Below are 27,244 nucleotides of genomic sequence, written 5' to 3' on the forward strand. Positions count from 1 at the left end.
TCCTACGCCATAGGTGTGGTACGAAGAGAAATATTTTTCATCAAAAATAAATAATTTTTCAGTACTTGATAAGTAAATTATTTAGGCAATTTTTCGCTTGCAGCCGGCTTTTTTCTTAGGCTATTTAGTAAGGCTAGGTTCAATAGAGGCAATCCATTTACTCATTGAGCAGCTATCCCTACGAAAATGCGCCAATCAGAGACATTTCAAAAGAAATACAGACAGTGCAAGGTAAACTGCCTCAAGTACCAACATTTATTATTTCATTTCCCTTGCAACATGAACAATTTGTATATCAACTAGTAATACAATGTACCATCTTAACTGCAGCAGTTCAGTTGACAACAATCAAGCACTGATTGGCATCTTAACTGAATACAATGTGCCATCTTAAGCTGCAGTTAAGATGGCACATTGTATAACTGCTTGCTAAGTTCAGTTGACAACAATCAACAATCACAAACAAATGCAGCAATTAACATTTCCTAATTAGTAGACTTCAACATGCCATTGCTTGTTCTTTTTGAGTTGTGAAAGCTTCTGCTCCCAGCTCTCACCTCTCTCCTCAGCAACCCTCTTCAAGGTATCCTGGATTCCGGGCATCATACCCTTCAACCCACAGAAATAGATGTGAGCTCCTTCATCCAACAGTTTGAAGATCTCATCACTGTATTCCTCAATTTTATCCTGAACATACATCTTTCCCCCTTTATTGTTCTTTTGTTCTCGACTAAGAGCATGGTCATATCTGAAATTGCCTGGATAGTCACTGAGATACTTGGTGAATTCATCGTCGTACAGAAGGCTATCAGTGTTTGCAACTCCAAGGAAAAGCCAAGCAAGACCATTAAACTTGATTGGAACCGACTCCGTGAACATACGACGAAGGTAGCCTCTGAAGGGAGCCACACCAGTTCCAGTTCCAATCATGATGTGTGTGGCATTTAGATTATCTTCAGGTAGAAGCATTATCTTACCAGAAGGACCTGTGAAAAAAATCCAAACGGTGATCAATGAAGAAGAAAACTGAAACTCGGAGTGTTTCACCAATAAACATGCAGCCCACCAACATTACAAGTATCTAAGAGCTACATGAAATAGCCTATTTAATTGCAAAGCATCACCATACTTAATTCTCAGCAGGGTATTTTATTTAGAAATCAGAAGCGCGTGGTTAGAATTTAGAGGGAAAAGGTGACAGTGTAGGAAGGCCATTGAGTTAAGAAATTCTTTATTGGGAAGTTAGTAACTAAAAGGGTTAGTAACGCCAAATCCAAATCTAGAAGGGGTAAACAACAGACCAATGAAAGGCAAAATTTACTTCCTTTGTTAATAATATTAAGGAAATCATTAGTTGTACAAATTACAAAATAGGCATTTAAGGATTCATCATATGATCAGATAGTCAAGGTAAATTGTTCAAGAGATAGTGATGAATAGTGATGGACAGTGATGCACTCTTAGGAGAAAAAGTACGCATATCAGCCGTCAATTTGAAGCACACAAAGAAAAGGCAAATATCTTCAATCTGTTATGCTGTACTACAACCTAAAGGTCAACTGAACAATATAATTTCCTGCTGACAAGACCACTTTTAACAGTATGCTGCCTCAAAGATCATTTCTTTGTCCCTCTTCTGAAATGTTGGAAAACCTACTCAGTGAGCCAAAATGCAAATGAGATCAGACGTGACAAATTGAGAATGCAATGTATGGAAGACGAGTAGTGTTGGCATGCAGTCTTCTTTGAATAACAACTGTAAAAGGACTATTCAGATTTCACCTGTGATCTTCACTTTGTCACCGGGCTTCGCATTGCATAGAAAATTGCTGCAAACACCATTTTTGGATGGGTCTTCTTTTCCTGTCTCAGGATCATAGTAGACAGCTCGTCTGACACACAAGCTGGCCATTTTCCCATCAAAAGAGTCCCCATATCTGGTGGATGCAATTGAATATAGACGAACATTGTGGGGACTCCCTGGTTTCTTGGGGTTTTCACCCTGAAAGATGTTAAAAGTGAGACTCTGAAAGACTGGTGGATGAAGAAATTATACAAAGCTTATACTGAGGCTTGGTATAAATAAGGATATTAGCGTCATGATATCACTTTTTTATAATTTTTGCAACGCAGGGGGGGGGGGGGGGGNAAGATTCAGGTCAAATATAGTCGGACATAAATAGTATCAATGACCAAAACATCTGAAATGCAGAAGCTAACATACAAGCATGCCAGGGCTAAGACTGGATGTAACACAATACCTTTTTGGGCCCCTTCTATCTATTTTTTTTTTTTGATAACCAAGAAATCTGTCTGTGACCCCTTCCATCTATTATGATGTCAAAAGCGAAAAGTAGTAAAATTAACAAGTGAATTGATGGTAATGTCCTATTAGTGACAGCAATGAATATGGTTTGAAGCAAAGAGGACATGGATTTTATTCAAAATGTTATATAACTGGTCCTATATATTCAAACAGGCCAAAGCAAGAAAGTTTTTCAATGCAATAAAAATAATAGGGAGAATGGAGCCAGAACTTACAGGAGGAACGACACCATAACTTTGTCCTTCCCAGTAAGGAAGGTTGCCATCATGATCAATGACAATATGACAAGTCTCCCCAGGAGCTTTTGGGCCTACAATCCTTTCAACAGAGACAATTGTTGCTGTGTATGGTTCCTTGGGCTTGTAGATATTCAAGGGTGGTTCTTTTGCATCTTCAAGTGATAAAGGTGAAACTGAAACCTTGGCTTTGCTAGCTTGTTGAACTGACATGCAAACTATGTATTGGCTTCTGGATCGTGCCGCTTTTAGATCGATAGATGGCATAGAGATGCATAATTTATCACTGAATGTTAAGCTTGTAGCCTGCGATAATGAAATGGATATCAATTGGGGATAAGAAAACATTTATTAGTAAATAGCACTCTGTGGTTTAGTCAAATCACTATCAAACAGTCATTGAAACAGACAAAACATGTGATTGCATAGATCAGGAAAGACATATTCAACTAAGTGTAGATATCCACCGATGTAAGTAGCTATCAGCCTATCACATCCTACTTTATTATTCTTTCCTCATTAAGTACGCTGTGTGTTATCGGAGTTCCTAATGTCCTTTGACTCACATGATTTTGTTCTTTATTCATTTGATGGTTTAGTTCATCTCTCTATTTTTGTTCCTTTTCTTGTAGTTCTTGCTGCCCATATACATTTACGACTCACCTTGGCGCATGTTGCATACCCGTCAAATAATTATTACTGATGAAAATGGAAACACGTTCTTAGAACAAAGATATATGCACTAGAATTAAGCAAGGAAAATCTAAAAACTGTATGCCACCAATATAGGATATTTTCATGCTGGTACATATACAAATACACATATTAGCAACAAAAAGACCCAGAAATGAAAAACAAATGTTCTTACTTGGAGACATCTAAATGATTTCAAGACCACAAAGCAGATGTAGATGTATGAGTTACTTATAAAGAAAGAAACTTTAGGATATTTGCCTATTTGGGATCATATACAAATCAGAATATAAAAAAGACTAGGCTTTGCAAAGATGTGTTGATCAAAGAAAAAGCATCCTGGGTATAGGGAGACAACAGACTCTGCTCTCCACTTTTTTCTCAAGTGATTCTTGACATAACAGCTTAGAGACGGGTCAAAAGTTATCGAACACATGACATCTGCATTTTTTCAGGACTAAGGATATACAGAAGCTGATATCCACAAAAAAACTGAGTGAATATGTAGGAATCAGGCTACTTCCTTGGAAATCACCAGCAAATGCCGAAACTCAGATCATAATATTCTTCATTGGCTTAAATACATATCCCCCCCCCCCCCCCCCCCCCCCCCCCNATCCCTTTGACACACTCCTGGAAAAGTTTTACACACCAATGCTTTTCCCAACCATAGCTTTTACACACCTCTTCAGTATTTGATCATTTTTTTTTTTGATGAAGTAATTAGTTCTATTGCAGGCATCAAGTAGATGCATAATAGTTACAAAAGCTTAGTAGCAAAAGGTCAGCTCTCCTTTACATTGTTAATTAAGAGTCAGGGAGCTGACAAAGTTCAGAAATGAATCAGGGAATCTAGAGGGGATAAATAAACCCAACTATACAAAAACATGAGGCATTTAGCTTATTGGTAGGTAGTTGATATTCCATCAAAGCATCTTCTATTCCTTTCGTTCCAGATACTCCAAAAAATGGCTGCAGGTATCATCTTCCAGATTCTCTTGATGGTGCTATCAACTTTCCAGCAACTCCAGCTTATCACAACATCCCTGATATTCTAAGGCATGACCCATGTGAGGCCAAAAAGAGCTAAAAACATACTCCACAAGTATGTCAAGCACCAATGTTGCCGTGAGATATGTCATTAACTCAAAAAAGTACTTAAAAATACAGCCCTTCACTGCAAGAATTCAAAAGGCAAAGAACCCAAGGGAAAAATATTCCTGTGACTATCAGTTTCACTTTGACAACTTTTTCATCTCCTCTTCTATCCACCTCTCAATTCCCAAGAAGCAAAACCCAAATACCACAACCTTCCTAAATCTACAAACACACGAGTAAAACCCATGACCAGTTCTTGTTAACGCCATTAACAGAAAAAAAAAACAGTTTTCACATCAATTTTACCCCATGATAGACACACAAAGAGCAGATATTTCATGCGCCATCTGTTGCTCGATCGTTAGCTCATACTCTCTTCACTGCTGCAGCCCTTGCACAACCGCCAGACAATGTAGATTTTCACACCCACAACCATCTTAGCGTACTTTTTCCTTGGAAAAAGGGACCCTTGCCTTGGACAACTTTTCCAGCTCCATTTCTCTTCCTAACCTTTGCAGGATTCAAACAAGTCATATTCGGTCTTTTCTAGCAAAGTGTTTGATTAGTCCCTTGCTCATCATTTTAATATGTCTACTTTCTCATTAATTAGATCAACCATTTACATTGACAAAAAACACTCTGATTTTTACACCATTGAGATAAATTTTGGGATCAAGAGCGGAAAAAACTCTTGTCTGGTTTTGAAACATCTTTTCACAAAAAAGAAAAAAAGCATCTCTTTCACAAAGTCAATATACTCAACTTGTGTGCAATGAGGATGAAGGAGAAATGTCAAGGAATTAAGAAGTTGGGACCAACGATAGCAAAGCAAAGATAAAGAAGGAAGTGAAGAATGAGGAACCCGTGAGAGATATTCAAGAAGGTCATTTGGGAGAGTAGATATTGTTGTTCTGGCGATGAGTGAGGTAGAGAAATTTAACTTCTATATATTACATGTGTAAACAATTTTTGAAAATGAAAAAGACTCACTAGGTAATTTTTCTTGGTGGACAGAGTTACCTGATACTTGTTGCTGGTGGGAGGTGGCAGGTATCCCGTGGAATTAGTCGAGGTGCGTGAATGAGTGAAAGCTAGACTAGACACCACGGTCCTCATAATAGATTCTAAAGTTGGACGCTTAGCGTCCATGTATAGCTTCTGGCAAAAGAAATTTGTATTTACTCGTTTCTTTAGTGTGTAGAACATCCGAGTACCATGTAGCTAAAATGGTGTGTATTAGACATAATTAAGGAAAGATTTAGTGTTTAAAGCTTTTTCCATGAACTAGAGGTGTGTCAGGGATTTCCTTACAAGTTGCAAGAGAGCAAACTATGTGTTAAGCCTTCTTCATGCTATTAGACTTCAATTCAAGAGGAATAAGTAAAAAAGCAAGGCTCAGATACAAAAGGAATTAGTCATGAAATTCACAATCACCCATTACAGGATAGAAAAGGTTAGCATTCTAGGAGCATGGGGATCAAACTGAAGCATATCAGTTGTGATTAATTTAGATCTTTGGAAAGAGAGAACCATCAATATTTTGTCTTATGATCTATACGAGCATGAAGACATAGCAACATTAGTTAAGAGACAATTGAGCAAGCCTAAATGTACAAGGCACACAAGTTGATTCAAAATATCATTTCACTAAATCTATCAAAATTGTGATCTCAAATGAGCAAGCCTAAATGTACAAGACTCTTATTTACGAGTTATCCTATGAATTGTGATCTCAAACAACGAGTCGTAGTTTGACTCGTATTGAGGGTAGTAAAAAAACATAGGTCAATGGATTCTTAGTTACGAGTCATGGTCTCAAACCCCGAGCCATAGTTTGACTCATATTGAGTCGTGTAAAAAATTAATTTTGGGATTCTTGTTCATGAGTCAGTCACGAGTCGTGCAGTGACACTACAACTTATAGCCTGACTCATATTGTCACCTGATACATATTTTCTGTTTTTTGCATTTTTAGTTTATTTGAGTCTAACCTATGGCGCCAAAGAACAACATCGAACGAGGACCACCAAAAAAGCAAGGCCAACCCCAAGATATGTTCAACCATTACAAGATGAACCTAGTAGCTTTGACAAAATAGAGCAGACACAGCCCATGCCTCGAGCTACTAGGTTGAGAACTAGAGAGCAAGCCGAGGCTCAATCTATAGCCAGGAACATGTCACCACTCCCTAGAATGAAAAGGGATAAGGCTCATTCAGTTAAACTAATGGTGAAAAGTCTGGGTCTGGTGACTCAAAATATGACAATAGAACTTGTGAGGAGAGTTCACATGCCCATACTACCTTTCCGAAAGGAGGAGACAAGCTGAGTTATGGGAATTCAACCTAGCTTAGAGAGGACACTCGGTGGAAGATCCCAAGCATGTAGGCTATACATCAGAAGGACTTGGCCTTGAATTAAAAAGGAAATGTAAAGAGGAGAATCTATGAGGAGCCTTACATACAGACTTTCGGGTTCAATAATGTACAAAAGATTGGGGAGCTATCTGATAAGTATCAGCTCAGTTGGATGAGAGCACCCCGAGCAAGTATAACTCAAAAATGGTGCAAGAGTTGTATGTTACGTACACATCCACATTGAGAACTTGAAAGCTTTAGGGAAAAGTATATAGAAGCAACATGCCTTGGCTACAAAAAAAGTTCGAGGTAGGCAGGTGGATATTTCTAAGCACACCATCCCACACTTCTTATTTGTCCCTAATTTTGGTCCCGATCAATACTACAAAGTATGAATATTGGGCAAATACTATGAAAGATGTGAAAAAAATATCACTAGGGAAGATGCTAAAGAAATTCAAATGGATTGCTAGTATTAATTTAGATCTTTGGAAAGAGAGAACCATCAATATTTTGTCTTATGATCTATATGAGCATGAAGACATAGCAACATTAGTTAAGAGACAATTTGAGCAAAGCCTAAGTGTACAAGGCACACAAGTTGATTCAAAATATCATTTCATTAAATCTATCAAAATTTAAGCTAATTTTAATCAAGATCAATTACATTTCGCACCGCAAGAGGGAAAGTAGGTGGGAGAGGAATTAAAGAGAAACATTGAAGGAAAAAAGGGGGAAGGCACATTGACTGTCACAGCCACCAATTGGACTCACGCTACACACTAAGACAGAAACCTTAGTCCAACACTCATACAATTGTCCATCAAATATCTGAAGTAAACAGTTATGGGACATGTCAAACTCAAAAACCTCCAGAGACTGGCGAAAAATACAAAACAATTTATTTTTTCTTTTTGTTGAGAAAAACAAATCAAACCCCCTTTTCTGCGCAGTGCTATTTCAGTTCATGTGTTAGGAAATAGAAACTAATAGCAGTGACTATAGATATTCAAGAACCTTAAACGTAGATCTTCGGAAAGAGGAATCCGTTTGGAGAGGAACCGCAACTGACACCTGCATGCATACAAGAAAACCTTGTTAAACCCCATGATTAACAAAAGCTACCAACTAAATAAAAATGGAATCTTTTTTTAAGTACATAAAGAAAAAATTGAAGTGGAGTGACCTGAGAGATAGCTGAATGAGCCATGATCGGATCAAATGATTCTCTCCTTGTGGGTCTGATTCTACAACTTTGTGGGTAGGAAGATTAACAAAGATGTAAGAGCTTTTACACCTGGGAAGACGAAATGGAGAAGTTGGCAGGCCAATAGAGGGCTGCTCTATTATATTTTTTTATTACTCATATATACTCTCCATCCACTTTTATTATATTTTTTCAATAGTATTGATATGAAAAAAAAAATTAAAAAAAAATTGTAATTTGTTGTATTTTTCGCATAATTTTTTAATATCTAAATTTTTTGTTTAAAATATTGAATTAATGTAATCTAATTTAACTTTGAAAATTAATCTAATTAACTTTTGAAAAATACAGTATGACAATTAAAAACGAACGAATTGAATATAAATCATCAACCAGATGAAATCTACTATTAAATAAACAAGTGTACTACTCTCTGTCCACTTTTAATTGTCATGTTGTACCTTTCAAAAGTAAATTTGACTAATATTTAAAGTTAAATTAGATTATATTAATTCGATAGTTTAAATAAAAAATTTAAATATTCAAAAACTATACAAAAAGTAGTATAAATTGCAATTTTTTACATATCAATATGATGAAAATATACATTATAAAATATTAATCAAAATTATTATTATTTGACTCTAAAAATAAAAATTATGACATTTAAAAGTACTTGATTTGATCCTTTGGAGTTCGGCAAAGGACAGATTGATGGCTTTTCAGAGTTCAATTTCAATTATGAGGGCTCTTCTGTTGTTTAAGCAACAATATTATGTTTTATTTTATTTTAAAAAGGTTCATTTACTACTTAGTATTTAAAGGCGGAATTTATTAGTGACCTTCTAAAGTTGATATTCACTTTCACTTAGACATCTTAACTATAATTTCTTCATTTTAGACATCTCATATCATGTCTAACTGTGGCATTTTGACACTATTTTAGTAATCAGTCGAATATATAAGGTGTGTGTAACACAATCGCCAATGACGTGCAAAGTGATAAATTCAATAAATACATTCATCATTAGCCCGAAAATAATTCTTAAATAATGAATTTTGAGTAAAAAAAAAATGACTAGTGACTCGATAACATATGACATTTTATAGCCGAATAATTTTTAAAAAATAATTAACTCCAACCCCTCCTCCACCCAGATTTCTTTTCCAATCCCTCGATGTTCATCTTCTCTCCTCCTCCACCCCCCCNTTCTCCACCCCAACCCCAACCCTTCTCTTCTCTAAAAACAATTTCAATGAAATTTAACTAGTTCTTTAAAAAATAAAAAAGAATTACAAAAGTACAACCTCTTTTGCAAAAACAATGCACATTCAAATTCATTTTACTTACAATTTCAAAAAAAAAATTGAATTCTCGCAATCCAAACAAATATTTCCAGAAAAAGTTTATTTGCCATAATTTGTTTTTTTTTTTTAAAAAAAAATTATGTCGATTTTTCTAAAACTATTTCAAGAAGGGAGAAGAGAAATAAAATAAGAAAAGGTGTTTAAACTTGAGGAAAATTCTTGGCGCTAGAATTCGCTTGTTTGTCTGTGGAATTATGAAATTTAATTCATCATGAAAAGCGCTTAAGCTTGAAAAATGGTGGCTGAAAAATGGAGAAAAATCAGAAAAAAATTTGGCAAAATAAGGCTCTCAAGTGCAGCTAATGGGTGTATCACACTTAGTATGTCATGTCACCAAAAAGTGTCAAAATAACACAACGGAATCTGATATGAGGTGTCTAAAATAAATAAACTCTAGTTGAGGTGTCCAAGTGAAAGTTGGTGTCAACTTTAGGTGACCACCGATGGGTTCAATTAAGAAATAACCTATGTATAATTAATACAAACATTACTAATACACTCTACTTAACATTATTCTTATACACTCTACCAAACGCCGTAAGAAAAATGTTAAATAAGGTATATTAGTAATGTTTGTATTAGTTATACTTGCATTAGTTATGTAGAGATTATTTCTTATGAATTATTTGGTTTGGTGTATTAAAAATACATAGATTGCATAATTTTAAAAAAATACATTTACTTATAAAAATAACCTTCACAAATATGGTAAAAAGATGTAGAAAAAGGTTTTAGGGGCAATGTTGTCTTTAATAATACTAATAAATGCATTTAAAGCCTTTACATTACTAATATCGTGGATTTCTATGTAAGAGGTTGTTTAGTAAAGCGTATTAGAAGATATAATGCATGCATTAGCTTTGTGGTACCTTGTTTGGTACACATATGAATAATAACTAATGCTTATATTAGTTATATACTTTATTGTGTGTTAAAAGTGTATTACTAATAGATGAAAATTCATGGTATTAGTAATGAAAAGGGTATTAATGCATGCATTAAGATGGTTAAAGACCTAATAGTCAAAATCTTTTTTATTTTTTCCATCATATTTGTGTAGGGTATCTATGTAAATAAGTATTTTTTAAAAAGAATATACAATGCATGCTACTCTTTATACACTAAACCAAAATAGCATGTAGTTATATTCGTTTTTCAATCTTATTTCCCCCAAGTTTTAATTCAAAGTTTGCATTTGGGAACTCAATTTTCTATTGAAATTTTATAGTTTCTGTGAGAATCAGCTAGGAAATATCTTTGGGAGATTGTTAGGCTCGTTGATTACGTGAGTAAAACCCGTAAGTTTCCCTCCCTCTCATCCGTTCTTAGTCTTCAATGGTGAGGTGTTGATCTTTAAGGAGCATGAGTTGTTTGGGCTCGACTTTGAGCTCAAATTGTGCCCATATTTGGTTTACGAGCTCCTTGAACCGAATGAGACCTATTGACGGAGTCAATTTCATGACTCCTCATACGGGTACCACGAGATCGTTTTTGACTCATTTTTAGTCATGTCTTTAATTATTGCGAATTGGGTGTCAGAATATCTATATTGACATCATGATCTATGGCAGTGATCAGAGGTGGTTCACAAGGGTAAAACTCCAAATTAGTTGATTTTTTAGCGCGCCTGATCAACTTCGAGGTGGGCTACAACTTACCGATATTAGATTGAGCTTATATTGCTATTTACGTGCTGTTTAACTAGTTTTGGAGGGTTCTTAATATGTTTCATTTTTAGTTGATAGAAATCCTGCCTTAGCCTTCATTTCGAGTAATTTTGGGGTAATTAAGCATGCCTACCTTATTTGTGATCTTGTACCAAGCCTTGTTGTGAATTCATGTTCATTTTACTGTTATTCGTGACTTCTTCTTAGCCTTATCCTAAGCTTAGGCTAGTGATTGCCTTAAAGGTTCTTTTTGGAGTGGTTATGCCTTAAAAATCCTCTGACGTAGTCTCGAACGGTTCAATCTCCATCTAGACTGATGTAGCAAACTTAAGTCTGATAGTATGGTCTTTCGATCGTTTTCAACTCCTCTCTTAATGGACTTTCATTATAACTCCATATGCTACGACCCTTGTGTATTTCATTGTGATTTTGAGCCTTAATTGTTACATTGGATTGCGACTTGAGTTTTGAGCTGAAGTGGGTCCGTTGTGACTCCGAAAGAGGTTTCGTTCTATGGTTTATTCCCGCGTGATAACGAATGAGTGATTATGGAGTCCTATAGAGTATTCTAGCCATAGTTCGAGGTCCAGTGGCACTTCTAATTGTCATCATTCGAGGTTCAGGTGCATCACTACTAACTGCGGTTTGAGTCTTTACGCCTTGTGTTACTAGAGTTCTTTGGGGTGCCTTCGCGGCAGTTCGAGTCCAGGATTGACCGTTTTAGTTTTGGGTTATACTTAGTTATAGCTAGGGATATCATTATTATTTCTATGTACTCATCAGGCTTATAGGCTCCATTTGGATTATTTACCTTTCAATTGGGCACGAGTATACCTTCTGAGCTTATGAGGTCTAATTAGGTTTTAGTTAGTTGTTTCACTTTATCACTCTATTCCCACTAGACTATCGAGGTATATAGATAGATTTTCCGCTGTTGTTACATTTATATGACCCTTAGCTACCATTTATTTCCTCATTTTCATTATGTATTTGCTTTCCAAGGTCAATCGGTCTATGATACCTATTGTTTTGGTACTCATGCTAAGCTTTTCATTTGTTTTTCCTGATGTAAATTGAGTGCCAACCGAGAATGTTGATTTCTGTGCAACAATGGGGGCTTTCAAAGATAGAGGAAGAGCTGATGGTGTCCTAATTTGACTCATCTCTGTATGTATATATTTTTTGGCTAATCTTTTGTATTCGATACAAGTATGTACTTATTTTTGGTATTTTAACTAGCTCATTTTTAATATCTTATACCATCGTCCAGTTGGTCGAGTGATACGATCTTGTACTATTGTATATATATATTTACGTAATTGTTTCTTTCCGCTATCTATTTCTCTGTTATATTGTTTTCTTTCCGTTGTTTAAGGGCTTCTACTCGATATGCCCATTACTCATTACTTTGTGATATGAGTTGGATTACCTACTGGTTGTTTATGGTAGGTGTCATCATGACTCGAGTTTTCTAATCGTGACAAAGTTGGTATCAGAGCCCTGAGTTTATCGGTGTCGTGGGTACAAGGCTAATGTCTAGTAGAGTCCTGTGAATCATGCGGAGACATTTGTATCCTATCATTGGGAGGGTACATGACATCTTTAGGAAGATTCTTTCTTTTGGTTTGTTATCATGCATTTGGTTGTCTTATTCAATTTCTAAAACCTTACTTGTTTCACTCTTTCACAAGATGGCTTGTACGCGCGATGCGGCGGCCGAGGGTGATGCTTCTTGGCCAGTAGATAGAGCCCCAACTAGGGGTAGAGAGAGACTATGTAGTCGTGCGTGAGCTGCATCACCTGCTCAGGACTGGATCAGAGATGTGACGCTTGATTCAGTTGTGAAGCCACAACCAACTTCTATTCCTCAGCAATCGGTAGGGCCTAGACCAACCCAACCACCACCAAAGCCAACTATGGCACCAGAGTTGCAGACAACTAACGTTAGTTATTAGTTGTTCTAGGAGGCATGCAACAATCCCAACTTCAACTATGCCATCACTGTAGGTTCAGCCAGCAGTATCTGTTCCTTAGGTTGAGGTGATACCAGCTTTCATCGCCACTTAACTAGTTATCGCACCAAGAGCTATGTCTTTAGAAAAGAAAAAGATGATGAAAGTGTTTTTTAGACCGACTCTTCTAAGGTTTTCAAGGGTTGTAGGAGAGGATGTCCATGAGTTTCTGACAACCCACAAGAAGTGATTATACACCTTGGGGTAAGTGGAGTCGAGGGGAGCTGACTTTATTGTGTATCAGCTTGACAGACCATCCAAGTAGTATTGGCATTCGTATATGGAGCGTAAACCAGTTGGGTCACTTATTGTTTCTTGGACCAAATTTTTAGATGCCTTCTTGGCTAGGTTTATACCGAGGAGCATTAGAGATTGACTTTAATATTAGTTTTCTAGGTTGGAGCATGATGTTAGAGTTCGAGGATAGATTTCACAAGCTCATCGGCCATGCTACCATGATTCTACCTACAAAGTAGGAGAGAGTTTGTTGCTTCGTCCATGGTTTGAGGCTGCAGTTGCGGATAAAGACTGAGTCTGTGACTTTAAAAAAAAGATCTTTCTTGGATATTGTAGATCACACCCATATTATGGAGGAGCTTCGTCGCTAGGCCCAAGGGGCAGTGCTAAAAGGGCTCGCCACCCGCGTAGCTATACCAACTCCCATTATAGAGGAAAATACTCTAATAATCGACCTTGCGACAATCTAGTCGGCCTGTTTAGGCGACACTCCATGCCTCAGAAGGCAAGCAATATAACGAGGGTGGTTATGGTTTAGGTCAGAGTTTAAGAGGCTCATATTCGGGTTTTTTGGGCAATTGTGGTCGATCTTCTAAATTCATGCTTCTTAGGGTTGTTTTGATTGTGGTGAGCTTAACCACTTCTAGAGAGTGTCCCCGATAAGGGATGAATGTTCCTACTCCATAAACATTTTAGCCAGTTTCAGTAGTAACATTTCCGGCTAGAGGCGGTGCCTAGGGTCAAACCGCAGATGTGGTTATCATGGGGCTCGAGTGGATCATAGGTAGGAAGGTCAGAAGGTAAATCATATGCCCAGTTCATAGGTGGATAGGGCCACCTTTATGCAGCTCCAACGAGGAGGGAATATGAGGCATCTAACGTTGTTATCACATGTACGATTCTTTTATGCCATCAACCCCCTCATCTTTATTTCATCGGGGTTCTACTTACTCTTATTTATCTATTTATTATGCTTCTTGATAGAGTTTGTGTTCCGAGACTTAATCACCGTTGTTACACATTTCTACCAGTGGGTCAATTTTTAGTAGTGAATTAGGTGTGTAGATCATGTTTGGTGACTATCCATGGGTGTGACACTCGGGCTGACCTTATTGTGTTGGATATATTTTATTTTAATGTTGTCTTATACACTGATTATCCCCTTACCATGCGGTTTTGGATTTCTTCTTTAAAATTGTTACCTTAGCCATACCTGGTATCCCTTAAGTAGTGTGGCAGGGCTCTTTTAGTCACACACCCATGGTGGTTATCTTTTATGTTCGAGGGCAGAGATTAATGTTCAGTGGATGCTTAGCCTATTTGGCCAATGTGCGGGATGTTAGTAGAGAGGGCCCTACAGTTGATCCAATTCCTATTGCACGAGAGTTCACATATGTCTTCCATATTTATTTACTTGGCCTCCTCCCTAAGTATGATATTGATTTTTATATTGAGGTTGATCCATCGTTCTATCTCTATTTTGTCATACTATGTGGTCTATGTAGAGCTTATGGAGCTAAGTGTTCAGATTCAGGATCTCTTAGGTATGAGATTTATTCGACCGAGTGATTTTTCTTGGGGTGCTCTGGTTCTATTTGTCAAGAAGAAGGATGGGTCTATGTGTATGTGTATGTGTATAACCTATAGACAGCTGAACAAGGTGGATGTAAAGAATATGTACACGATGCCTCGTATTGATGAACTGTTTGATCAACTTCAGAGTGCCGAGGTGCTCTCTAAGACTGATTTGTGATCCGGTTACCATCAGTTGAGGATTAGTGCAGCGGACATCTAGTCATTTCAAATCCTTAACCATCCTATATCTAGGTTTTCTTCAAAAACAACCCTTCAACTTCCCCATTATTTTGGAATAGATTTCAACTCTTTTTCTCGTAATCCTTACACCCATAACACTATAGTAGCATTGTAAACCTAAGAAAAAGCCCCGTGCTTCAGGAATTTCGACAATTAAAGCAATTATTTTTAATATTGCCCAAACTTTGTTCTATTCTGTTCAAATCTTAGCATTCTTCGATGATAACTCATCTATGGTAGTAGAAAGAGTAAGGAGAACGATAATTATCTTGATTTTGAAGTTTCTAAGAGAATTGGGATAATTTTTAGGAGTTAAAAAAGGGAAATGGGCATGGAAACCCATTCTCCTCCCTCTTAACTTTCTGATTCGCATGATGTCACTATAACGGGGTTATGGCCTCTATAGCAGGGCCCATTGTAATGGGCACAGTAGAAATTTTGTTGTGGCTTAGTGTGTTTGAATTTTCTTCCTTTCGATAATCTTGGGTATGTGGAACAGGGTAACGTGGTGTCCCTTGCGTAGTATGAGTATATTCTTGACTTGTCCAAATCATGCAGTAAACCTCGATAACCGACCTATCTTTTTTCCACCCAGGTAGTGATTCATGGATGAATGATGGGAACATTAGTATCTATTGTAATGATTCCCATCCGTCGTTACTAAAGGGAACCTTGTGTGGAGTCCCAAAAGTCTAGTAGTGTAGCGCAATAATTTATAAAATTTGAGTACATGAAAATCTTTTGGCCAGGCTGATATCAGACGACCATAGTAGAAGGCTTCTTGCTATGGTGGTGCTGATATAGCGATATGAGCCTCTCTATAGCGGGACGTTGAATTTCAACAACCTAATTAATGCGTTGTCTTTATTTTTCTTCAAGTTTTGAAAGGAGAAAATATACGAGTGTTGTTTTAAAAACCCTCCAAAGGCACCCGGGCAAGGGAGCAATCAGGAACAAAAATAACCGTGCAAGGAAGGTGAAAGCCTAAGGATTTTTCAATGCTCATTCATCAAAGGTTGCTTCTGCGGAGTCAAATTGATGGGCAAGGTTCATCGGTTGTTGCTTGACGCCTAGTTAGGCTATGTTTCTTTTAATTGAGTAGTTAGACCTGCTTTTAACACATAATATCTTGTAGACATTTGTAGATGGCATGTATAGGCCTATATTGGCGGAGTTTAGATGCTAATAGATGTGAAAACTCATATTTCAAGTTTTCACATATTATTTAGCATCAAGATTAGGAACTTGATTATAGGTTTGGGTGAGTTTTGGAGTCTAGGATAGACCTATAGTAATATCGGTGGAGACAGAGTCGTTTACTTATGAATAATGAATATTTGATAGATTGGGAACATTCTGAAGCTTTTCGAAAGAGAGGCAAAATCTTGAGATTTCATGATACATATTCGACATTCAAGGTATGATAAAACTTTCTAGACTTTTTTTAGGGACATTTTTCTCATTAAAGATTAAAAATGGATCAGATGATGGGTAAGGGAGAAAATGGGGTCTTATGCCAATGGTATGACGTATATTAATACGAGTATTGATGTTATAACAGGAAAAGTTTAGTTGGGAATGATTTGATTTTATGATAGTGCATTGAGATTGTCCACACAATCACGTGGAGATCATCTTTGTTAGTAAATGGACCTCATGAGTCCCCCCTCCATGGGTCACAAACTCTTGAATAATTTTCGAGAAGTATTAAGTATATACGATTGAGAGATTACTTGGCATTTGAAGCATATCATCTCATGGTGTTGCATTTCATCTCATTATATCTTTCATTATTGTTTGATTATATGCTTCATTTGGTGTTTGGACATTTTGTGATTTTGATTAAATCTACTGGTGAAACTTGACTAATAAGTATAATGTAGACATGTAAAAGTAAAACATGATGTCTTATATACTTTTGTCACTACTTCTTCGTTATCAGTCAATGAGACATACTGGGAACATGTGATTTTGTACTCATACTACACTTATTTCACTCTTGTATGGTGCAGATTCAATTCTGAATACAGGCGCATCTCGTGGAGCTTTTTCAGTTCGATCTTGGGTTATCTAGTTGTGGTGAGCTGCTTGGGTGTTCCTCGGCTCACACCTCTTTTTATCTCTTATTTATTCTATTATTTTAGTAATTTGACAAGATACTTCTTATGCCTAGACTGGTCATTTTAGTTTTAAATTTTCATCTTATTTTAGAAGCTCTTGTACTTATGACACCAAATTTTGGATGGTAACTCAATTCTTTCGGATTCCATGTTAAAAGAATTAGTGTTTGGGATATTTAACTTGATGCTTAATTTTTACTTTACAATACTCCCTCCATCCCATTTTATGTGAGGTAGTTTGACTCGGCATAGAGTTTAAGAAAGAAAGGAAGACTTTTAGAACATGTGGTCCAAAATGAATGATAGAAATTTGTTGTAATGACCCTCCAGGTCATTTTTAAATTAAAGAATTCATTTCATCGTTTAGAGCGTTCCTGTAGCGACCCCAAGTCATTTATGACTTGCTGGCACTGACTGTTCGGTCGCCTGGTCGTTCGTTTGGGTTTTAGGCCCGTTCTCCTGTTTTGGAGATTTTTATAACTTGAAAAGTTGACTTTGGTCAACCTTCTTGGAAGACGTGCTCAGATGAAAATTCTGACAGCTAGGTTAGCTTCGGAAGATCGATTTTGGTCTAGAACGACCCTTTGTTCACTTCCCGAGACTTTAGATAGCAATTGTGGAATCTGGCTCAAATGATACTGGGTGTGGGACCCACTTTTCGTCGAAGCGAGCTCCAAATGGAAATTCCGCCTTCACCATTGAGTCCGAAATATCATTTCCAATCAGATTCCATATAAGGTTTGTATTTTTCCGACTCCGAACGAGTCCGAAACATCGAAATTTAAGTTTGGAGGGTTGTAAAATTTTGACGCGGCGGTGACGTGGCAGAGCCACGTGACGACACGTGGCAGAGGTGGAAATTTCCAGATTTTTAAGAACGAATTTCGTCCAAATTTTTGTTCAACTTCAAATTGAGATTGCTCCTTCATTTTTAATCCAAATTAAGTGATTCAAAAGGCAAACTTCAAGAGAATTTCGAGGGGAATCTAGCGGTGATCTCGAAAACGCGAGGGGAGGCTTCGTTGAGGTAAGAAATCAATTTTTAGCCACTGCCAGTGTGATTTTCGGATGTTTTGTTGTTGAATTTTTGAAATGTGAGATCTTGATCATCGTAAGTCCGTTTTGAGTCATTCTTGTGGCTAACTTGTAGAGTTTTTCGCAAGGATCGTCGTGGTATAATCTGTTTGGGTTGAAAGGGTCTCGTTTTTCCGGAAATTGATGATGAAAGGGCTGTCCTTTTTAATTATTGTGGCTGATTTGCGGTGTTGTGGGCATCTGTTTGTGCTAAAATTTTGGGATATTAGTTTAGTAAGGTAGTTGGGACGTTTCCACGGATTCGATTTTGAGATTCTAAGTGTGGGCCCCACAATCCCGTTTTAGACCCGATTTTGGGTCCGTCTCCGAAAAATATAATTTTAGTGTCAATATATTCGTAATGACGAGGTGATTAACCTTTTGTTAGTGGGGAAGCATTTGGAGACCGTTCGGAGAGGAAAAGATCCGGTACCGTGAGTTGGAGCACGCGTGATCGGCTTTCAGGTAGGCTATGGTTTTCTCTCGTGAGATTGAGCATGTTTAGGCAATTGTTTATTGATTTGCTTGAGTATGGAGGGGTTCGGGTGTCGAGCATGCTAAATTTCTATAATTCCTGCCTTAGACCTTATTTCGGGAAAGTGTTGGATTATGACAGCATGTCTCTTGATATTATTGAATAGCCATATCTGGTGGTGTATATGATAATATTGATTTGAAGTATGTTTGGCCTTAGTCTAGGCTTAGACTAGTGTTGCCATAGACTTGCGAGATTTCGGATGTCGTTGGGCAGTAGAACTTTTTCCGACGTCGTTTCGGACGGTTAGCTCCTTGTAGACTGATATAGCAGACTTGAGTCTGATAGTCGGTAACTCAGCTTATGACCTTGTATCCATAATGCCCTGCTTTTATATCGGCTACAAATACCCGGTTAAAGTCCGTGGTCTAGCTTACTCATTATTGGATACTTCCTCGGCGATTTGGGGTATATGAGGGTCGGACTAAAAGGATTATTTATGGTAATCGGTTTGGTGATATTTCCCGCGACGGATGGTTGGATATTGATTCTTAGCTACAGTACCCGGTTAGAGTCCGTGGTCCAGCTTACTTATTCCAGGTTTAGCTACAGTACCCGGTTCGAGTCCGTGGTCCAGCTTACCTGTGATCTGGTTTCAGCTACAGTACCCGGTTAGAGTCCGTGGTCCAGCTCATTTATGTCCAGGCTTAGCTACAGTACCCGGTTCGAGTCCGTGGTCCAGCTTACCTGTGATCTGGTTTCAGCTACAGTACCCGGTTAGAGTCCGTGGTCCAGCTCATTTATGTCCAGGCTTAGCTACAGTACCCGGTTCGAGTCCGTGGTCCAGCTTACCTGTGATCTGGTTTCAGCTACAGTACCCGGTTAGAGTCCGTGGTCCAGCTCATTTATGTCCAGGCTTAGCTACAGTACCCGGTTCGAGTCCGTGGTCCAGCTTACCTGTGATCTGGTTTCAGCTACAGTACCCGGTTAGAGTCCGTGGTCCAGCTCATTTATGTCCAGGCTTAGCTACAGTACCCGGTTCGAGTCCGTGGTCCAGCTTACCTGTGATCTGGTTTCAGCTACAGTACCCGGTTAGAGTCCGTGGTCCAGCTCATTTATGTCCAGGCTTAGCTACAGTACCCGGTTCGAGTCCGTGGTCCAGCTTACCTGTGATCTGGTTTCAGCTACAGTACCCGGTTAGAGTCCGTGGTCCAGCTCATTTATGTCCAGGCTTAGCTACAGTACCCGGTTCGAGTCCGTGGTCCAGCTTACCTGTGATCTGGTTTCAGCTACAGTACCCGGTTAGAGTCCGTGGTCCAGCTCATTTATGTCCAGGCTTAGCTACAGTACCCGGTTCGAGTCCGTGGTCCAGCTTACCTGTGATCTGGTTTTAGCTACAGCACCCGGTTAGAGTCCGTGGTCCAGCTCACTTATGTCCAGGCTTAGCTACAGTACCCGGTTCGAGTCCGTGGTCCAGCTTACCTGTGATCTGATTTCAGCTACAGCACCCGGTTCGAGTCCGTGGTCCAGCCCACCCGTGCCCGACCTTTGGCTACAGCACCCGGTTCGAGTCCGTGGTCCAGCCCATATAGGTTGACTCATTAGCTATAGTACCCGGTTCGAGTCCGTGGTCCAGCTTGCACGTGGTGTATTCCCAATTCCTCACTAAAGCTTCAGTTTAGTCTTGATTACTCTCATCTGTAGGTTGAGGTTTTGGAGGTTGGAGAGATTCCGGTTAAAGTCCGGGACGTAATGAGATCTTGGAATATGATTGGGAATGGTTCAGTTACAAGTCCGGAAATTGGTAATATTGTGATAGACCTTCTAGCTCCATTATTTTACTTCAACTGTCAGTCCATCTGCCGGGCTTATGGGGGTCCGTGCAGGTGGTTTCTTTTATTGTGCACGAGCGTACCCGTCGGGTTTATGGGAGCCCGGCGGAGTTAGTTAGATTGCTTGTCTTTGTTGCCTGTACGCTCGTGTACATACCCCCCATTTACTACTCTTTGCACTTGATGTGACCCTTTATTTGCATTTCAGTTTACTTTTGCTTATCTTGCTCAGTCGGCCGATGATGCCTACTGGGTACCTGTTGTTTTGGTACTCATGCTACGCTCTGCATCTATTTTGTGATGCAGGTCCGAGCACTAGTAGCCAGCGTTGATCGAGCTTGGAGTAGACTTATCTGGAGACGGGGGTGAGCACACGGCGTTCTGTACTATTTCGGTCTCCATCTGTATATATAGACTTGTCTTCTTCCCTTCGAGACAGTCCAGTCTCTGTTGTCCAGTTTTGGGACTTGTACTCATTTTGTAGTAGCTCTGTACTAGTGACTTCCAGGTTCTGGGAGGGATCTTTATTTGTATATAAGTTTTTGGTTTGCGTCCGCCTGTTTATATTGTTATTTGCCTACTCTTGTTTGATTTCTACCCTCAGACCCATTACTTGTTGTTCCGGGTTACGGGTTGGCTTACCTACTGGTGGGTTATAGTAGGTGCCATCATGACTTGATAAATCGGGTCGTGACATTTGTGTGGCTGTAAATCATTTCATTAAGGGTAAAACAGACATTTTATAGTTAAATTGTTACTTAATATAGAAATGTGTCATTCTTTTTGGGATTGACTAAAATGGAAAGTAAGTCACATAAATTGGGACAAAGGGAGTATTAAATTGAATTGGTAAAATTATTGGGTTGACTTACCTTTTGTTTGGGAACATAGATGTCATCACAACTTGTGATTTTGGATCGTGACACTTCTGGAGACTGAGGGTGAGCTGATGGCGTCCTAGTTTGACTCAACTCCATATGTCTATAGTTTTGTCTAGACTTTTGTTTTCAAGACAAGTTTATATATTTTTATTTAGGGAAAAAGGTCTGAAATATATCCGAACTTTGACCGAAATTGCTGTAATAATACCAAACTTTGGAAAGGACCTTTTATCCCCCTGCACTATTTAATAGTGTATTTTAAAGGTATATGTGCCCACGTGGACACTATAAATATTGCATCATTTTAAATAGTAATGTGTCCATGTGGGCACATATATACCTTTAAAATACACTATTAAACAGTGCATGGGGGTAAAAGGTCCTCCATAAAGTTTCGTATCGTAACAACAATTTCGGCCAAAATTTGAGTATTTTTCAAACCCTTTTCCCTTTTATTTATTTTGAAACTTGTACTCTTTTAGTAGCTTATACCTTCGGCAACCAAGTCGTGGGATTAGATCTTGTACTGTTGTGTGTGTGTATATATATATATATATATATATATATATATCTTTTCTCATTTTCGTTGTGTTTTCCTTTTTATTGTTGTTATCTTCTTTTTTGTTGTTCATCCTACCCACTATGCATGTTACTTATCGTTTTTGAGATATGAATTGGCTTATCTACTGATGGGTTATGATAGGTTCCATCATGACTCGAGTTTTCAGATCATGACATTTTGCATCTAAACAAATTTGGGAAATAGACTTTAAAAATTTTTTATATGAAAGATATTTAAAGAAGATGTTAGACCTTTTTAATAAAATCTTACTTTTGAGTATCAATTTTATTATGTCACCCTTATTTTTGTTCGACGATAACTTCTTGATATGTATGTCGAGATAATTAAAATAGGAGACTATTTCTTTTTTAAAAAAAGGAAAAAACTTTAAGATGCGATATATTTATAACTATAGACGACATTGCTCATGTTCACTTTTAAATCACGTTATTGAATATTTGATATATTTAATAGACAATTAACTATTTGTGCATTGAGTTTTATTTTCAGCACAATTAGGGTAGGCAATCAATACTTTCGTCTTTGATTTTTTAAATTTTGTACAAAATGCCAATCAAAATGAGTTCTGTTCAATTTTTCTTGTTCAATTCAATTTAAGTTCAATTTGATTCTCATAAAGGAACACATTTTGCTATTATGAGCACATTTTTTTCCTATCAATTATCAGGTGAATTGAATTTAGAAAAAAAATATTAATGTCTTTTTGCTGATATATTAGGAAAAGTTATAAATTACCAATATAAAAGGTTAGACACAAGGTTAATTACCATAACTAAGTCCCCATCAAACACATCTTACATAATGCATAGTCTCTATCACATTCCTCATTTTCCCCTTTGTCCTTTTGTTTTCTCTTATGAAAATGAGTTTAAATAGAATATTTGAAGCATCAATTTAGGATGTGTTTGGTATGAAAGAAAAATTCGTACTTTTGGTTAATTAAAATATCAAATTCTTAAAATCAAAAATCAATCTTTTTAAAAATAAAAATGGAAAAAAGAACTAAAATTGAATTAGTTTGGTTTGATTAAATTTTTGGCATCAACAAACAAGTCAAAATATGATGATCCTTAGCAGAACCCCTTGTACTTGTTATTTTATGTATGATATTTACTTAAAATTTTATTTTATTGTAAATACACAAGCGAGGCACGCACATATATATTAGTGTCTATTCATATAATGAACTAATCATGGACAAAAAGTAATCATGTAGTCAGCTTTAGTACATGTAAATGTGCTAGTTTGATCATCATAAGCATAACTATATGCTTGAGGACACAAATGATTCAATTGTCTAGAATATCTGGTTGGTTTGCAAGTTTGTGGAGAACCATATGGACCAGTACAACAATATTGTGGTTGTTGAAATGCTACACAAGCACTTTTGCACCCAATGATACCACCACCTACTGGATTTCTTACTGCTAACTCATTTGGGCATCCTCATTTATTGATATCTATAGAACAACTTGTTGTGTTGCAGTCACCTCTGTTTAGAGTTTTAATAGAGACTGGTAGATTAAAACCATCTACTAAGCTTATATCATAAAAGTCTTTTCCTCCATACCCTGCTAATGTGAATTCTAAAAGGGTTGCGGGTGGAATTGCACTCTTACCATTGCAAACTACTTTGCTAGAATCACAATCTCTGCTAAGACAAGTGAATTTTCCCTTATTTTTTGAGAAATAATATCTTGCCCATATTTGTCCTAACCATGAATTATGTACATCAAGTCATGATGAAGCTTGTCATGCTAATTCAAATCCAGTTGACAATTGTCCTCCTTTGCTTGTAAGTGTAGTTGGCCAAATTGTGTAAGGACAATTATTCTTTATTATAAATTTGGTCGCATGAGATCCTGCAATACTACATTTAACTTTTATAAGTATAAGAATCAACATTAATATCATCTTATATAAAATAAAAAATAAAAAGGAGTCACAAGATTTCTCCAATCTTGACAAAATGTCTCAGTTTAGGGCTTAGAAACAGAGAAACCTATGATAGGAATATTTTTCCCTTTAATGGGTTCTACGTTGTATGAATCTAAATAAGTTAAATTGGTGAATTCACGTTACTAGATTATACCAACAAAAAAATAGAAATAATATTCACTCATTCTCTCTAACTATATTTAGAAAAGATTAACATGACTTGAACACTTGCAACCAATCTTGAAATCATTGTTTTGTGTAATTCAGAGCTTCAAGGGATTGACTAATTATATATGTACTTATCAATTAAGCTAGAAGGAATGCATGTAAGGTTAAAATTACCATAGAAGAAGAACAAAAAGATAACATTGATGAGAATTTTTACTCTCATTTTAATGTATATATCAAAGATTTTTATTCATGTATAAAATTAAAAAAAATGCATCCCTTGGATCTTTTATAACAAGCAAAGGAATAGTAACATCATTTTTAGTAGTCAACCATTTCTTTGACTAAGGAAAATTGCAATAAATGTGAAATTATCATATCTTTTAAGAGTATTTTAGGGAAATATTAAAGATATTGACTTCTAAAGAGATAGTTGAAGTCATAATTGTCAAGATTATCTAAGTGATGTGAGGTAAAAAAAATACATATAATCTATCCATTATTTGTCTCACATTTAGTTCTTTTAACGTCTCTTTGAGCATTGATTTTATGAATTATACTTAAGTTAGGTGATTTTGATGTGTAGGATTAAAACGATGGGAAGTTGAAGAAATTTGAAGTAAGAAAAAATAAAAAACAACAAATTATATAAGAAAATCAAGCAGAAAACTTAATGGATTGAAATTAATATTGACATCAATCATTAAAACTATATATAAGAAGCACAAAATAATTATAAAATGACAATTGATGTTAAATTAAAAGTTATGTCCATCTAAATCACAAGAATTTCACTCTTTCTGTAGTATTTTTTTTATTGTTTTATTTATTTATTTTAGGGAAAAGGGTCTGAAAAATACTCCAACTTTGGTCGTAATTGTTATTACGATACCAAACTTTGGAAATGACCTTTTACCCCAGTACTATTTAATAGTGTATTTTAAATGTATATATGTGTCTATGTGGACAACATAAATATTGCATCATTTTAAATAGTAATGTGTCCACGTGGGCACATATATACCTTTAAAATACACTATTAAATAGTGCAGGGGGGTAAACGGTCCTCCATAAAGTTTGGTATCGTAACATCAATTTTGGGCCAAAGTTGAAGTATTTTTCAGACCCTTTTCCCTTTATTTTATTTACCATAGTTTAAGTAAGATTTAGATAAGGTAAAAATATTATGTATAACTTACCTAAATCACATAGTGTAAAGAGTAAATTACATCATATCCCTACCTTTTTTCTAATTACAGTAATCCCTTAAAATTTGTACCTTCCGGATACATAAGTCATCATCCGGATACATTAATTCTAATACAAGAAAAATCTTTTTGTTGCACTTAAGAGGGAATAAAATCTGAAAATTAATTAAATTCATAAATTACTCTTATGTTTCTTCTTACTCTCAATCATACAGAGGCAAATCCTAATAGAACGAAGAAACCTTTCAGATTTGATTCAAAATTTCAAAGTACTTCTCTCTCTCATGCCGACGCATATGTTAGCTAAACCTACGTTGGTGGTGTCACCATGGAAACAGGACGGGGAAGAGGAAAAGGAAGACCAAGACGAGAAACTATTCTCACTTTGGGTAGCGCTAATGGGGCAAGAATAGAACTAGAGGGGAAGAAGGAAGTAACCCCTATTGTCACACCTGCTAGAGGAACGCTAACTGAGCCCACACCGATCTATGTAACTAAAGGGGCCAACCAACTTCACTTGAGTACGAGAGCTACTACTAGCAAGACAGAACCAGTAACTATTATTGTGCAACAGGAAGGTGAGGTGAGTATTAATGAAACTGGGGCTCCCCCTGTTACAACCACAGAGAAAAGTAAAGATCTAATTGAATCATGGGCTAATCTATTTGCTAAGAATAGATCGGTTACAAATGGTATGGCTCTATCTTATATCCCTCCTCAAGTAATTGATGGAAAATCAGTCATACAGTTAGATAAAACAGAGGTGGACAGGGAAACTACAAAATGGAAGTGTGCTATGATAGTGTATGTCCTGGGTGAGTCTCCAGGATACAATAACATGCATAGATATATTAGCCAGACCTGGGCAAAAGTAGTGGTGCCTGAAATATTCATGCATGAGGAGGGGTATTTCATATTGCGGTTCCAATCTGTGGAAGATATGTAAGCTGTTATATTTTTTGGGCCGTATTCTATAAACAATAAACCCCTACTTTTAAAGAACTTGACTGAGAATTTTGATTTTGATAAGGAATTCCCTACAAAAATCCCCATTTGGGTAAAATTTCCCTACCTACCCATGAACTGCTGGGGTTGTGATTCACTAAGCAGGATTGCAAGTGCTATTGGAATTCCAATGTTTGCAGACGAGTGCATGACTAAGCAGACGAGAATTTCTTTTGCTAGAATGTTGGTTGAGGTGGATGTTACAAAGCCACTACTTGAGGAAATCAATGTTATGGATCCAACTGGGAAAACAATAGTTCAGGGAGTGAAATATGACTGGAAGCCTATTTTCTGCCAGAAATGCCAAGTAGTGGGTCATGTATGCCTCCCTGAGCAGGCTATGAGAAGTAGAAGAGCCCCGAAGAAGGTAGTGCATAAGTGGATTTCAAAGGAGGTAGTGAAGCCAGTTGTAGCAACCGCGAAGGAGGTACCTAGACAAGAAACCTCCCATATAGCTGGACCATCTGGAGTCATTATATCTCTACAACCTAGTCCATACCTAACTTTGGAAAACTTTCATATGCTACAACCTACCCCTGTTAGGAATGGGTTCAGTCCACTAAGTATGCTATGGGATGAATGAGATACTATACCTCCTGATAAAGGAGGCCAACCTATAACGCAATGACTTGATTATTTTGGAATGTCAGGGTGTAAATAAGAGATACAAGCAGAAGGAGATTCATCATGTTCTCAGGAATAAACATATCTCTTTGGCAAGTTTGGTAGAAACTAGAGTAAAATCTCATAGAGTAAATATGATTAGTAATAAGATAGCATCTAAGTGGGGCTTTTTACACAATTATCAACATGCTAATAATGGAAGAATATGGCTTCTTTGGGATACATGCAAGTATAAAGTTACTATGATCCATGCAGGGGCCCAACTAATACATTATTACATTGATGAGATAGGTACAAATGTGAATTGTTACATAACTGTGG

At 37.0% G+C, this 27,244-nt stretch overlaps 1 protein-coding gene and 1 pseudogene across 1 annotated transcript; both read right to left on the minus strand.

The window, feature by feature from the left end:
- Positions 1-232: 232 nt before the first annotated feature.
- LOC125877794 (ferredoxin--NADP reductase, root-type isozyme, chloroplastic-like) lies at positions 233-8,037 on the minus strand. The gene is made up of 5 exons (XM_049559065.1): positions 7,896-8,037; positions 7,727-7,783; positions 2,542-2,868; positions 1,783-2,002; positions 233-986 (listed from the first exon to the last, which is right to left on the minus strand). The coding sequence occupies exons 1-5, from the start codon at positions 7,917-7,919 to the stop codon at positions 490-492; spliced, it is 1,125 nt and encodes a 374-aa protein (XP_049415022.1). The 5' UTR covers positions 7,920-8,037; the 3' UTR covers positions 233-489.
- Positions 8,038-18,735: 10,698 nt separating this feature from the next.
- On the minus strand, positions 18,736-25,580 carry LOC125877534 (thaumatin-like protein 1; annotated as a pseudogene).
- Between the last annotated feature and the right edge of the window lie 1,664 nt (positions 25,581-27,244).

Source organism: Solanum stenotomum, chromosome 9, assembly GCF_019186545.1.
Source record: "Solanum stenotomum isolate F172 chromosome 9, ASM1918654v1, whole genome shotgun sequence".
Classification (NCBI taxonomy): Eukaryota; Viridiplantae; Streptophyta; class Magnoliopsida; order Solanales; family Solanaceae; genus Solanum; species Solanum stenotomum.

Coding starts and splice junctions, on each gene's coding strand:
- LOC125877794 (XM_049559065.1), bottom strand. CDS start 7,919: ATGGCTCATTCAGCTATCTCTCAG. Junction 2,869..7,726: donor TCCGAAGATCTACGTTTAAG/GTTCTTGAATAT, acceptor TCATTATCGCAG/GCTACAAGCTTAACATTCAG. Junction 987..1,782: donor TGACAAAGTGAAGATCACAG/GTGAAATCTGAA, acceptor TTTTTTTCACAG/GTCCTTCTGGTAAGATAATG.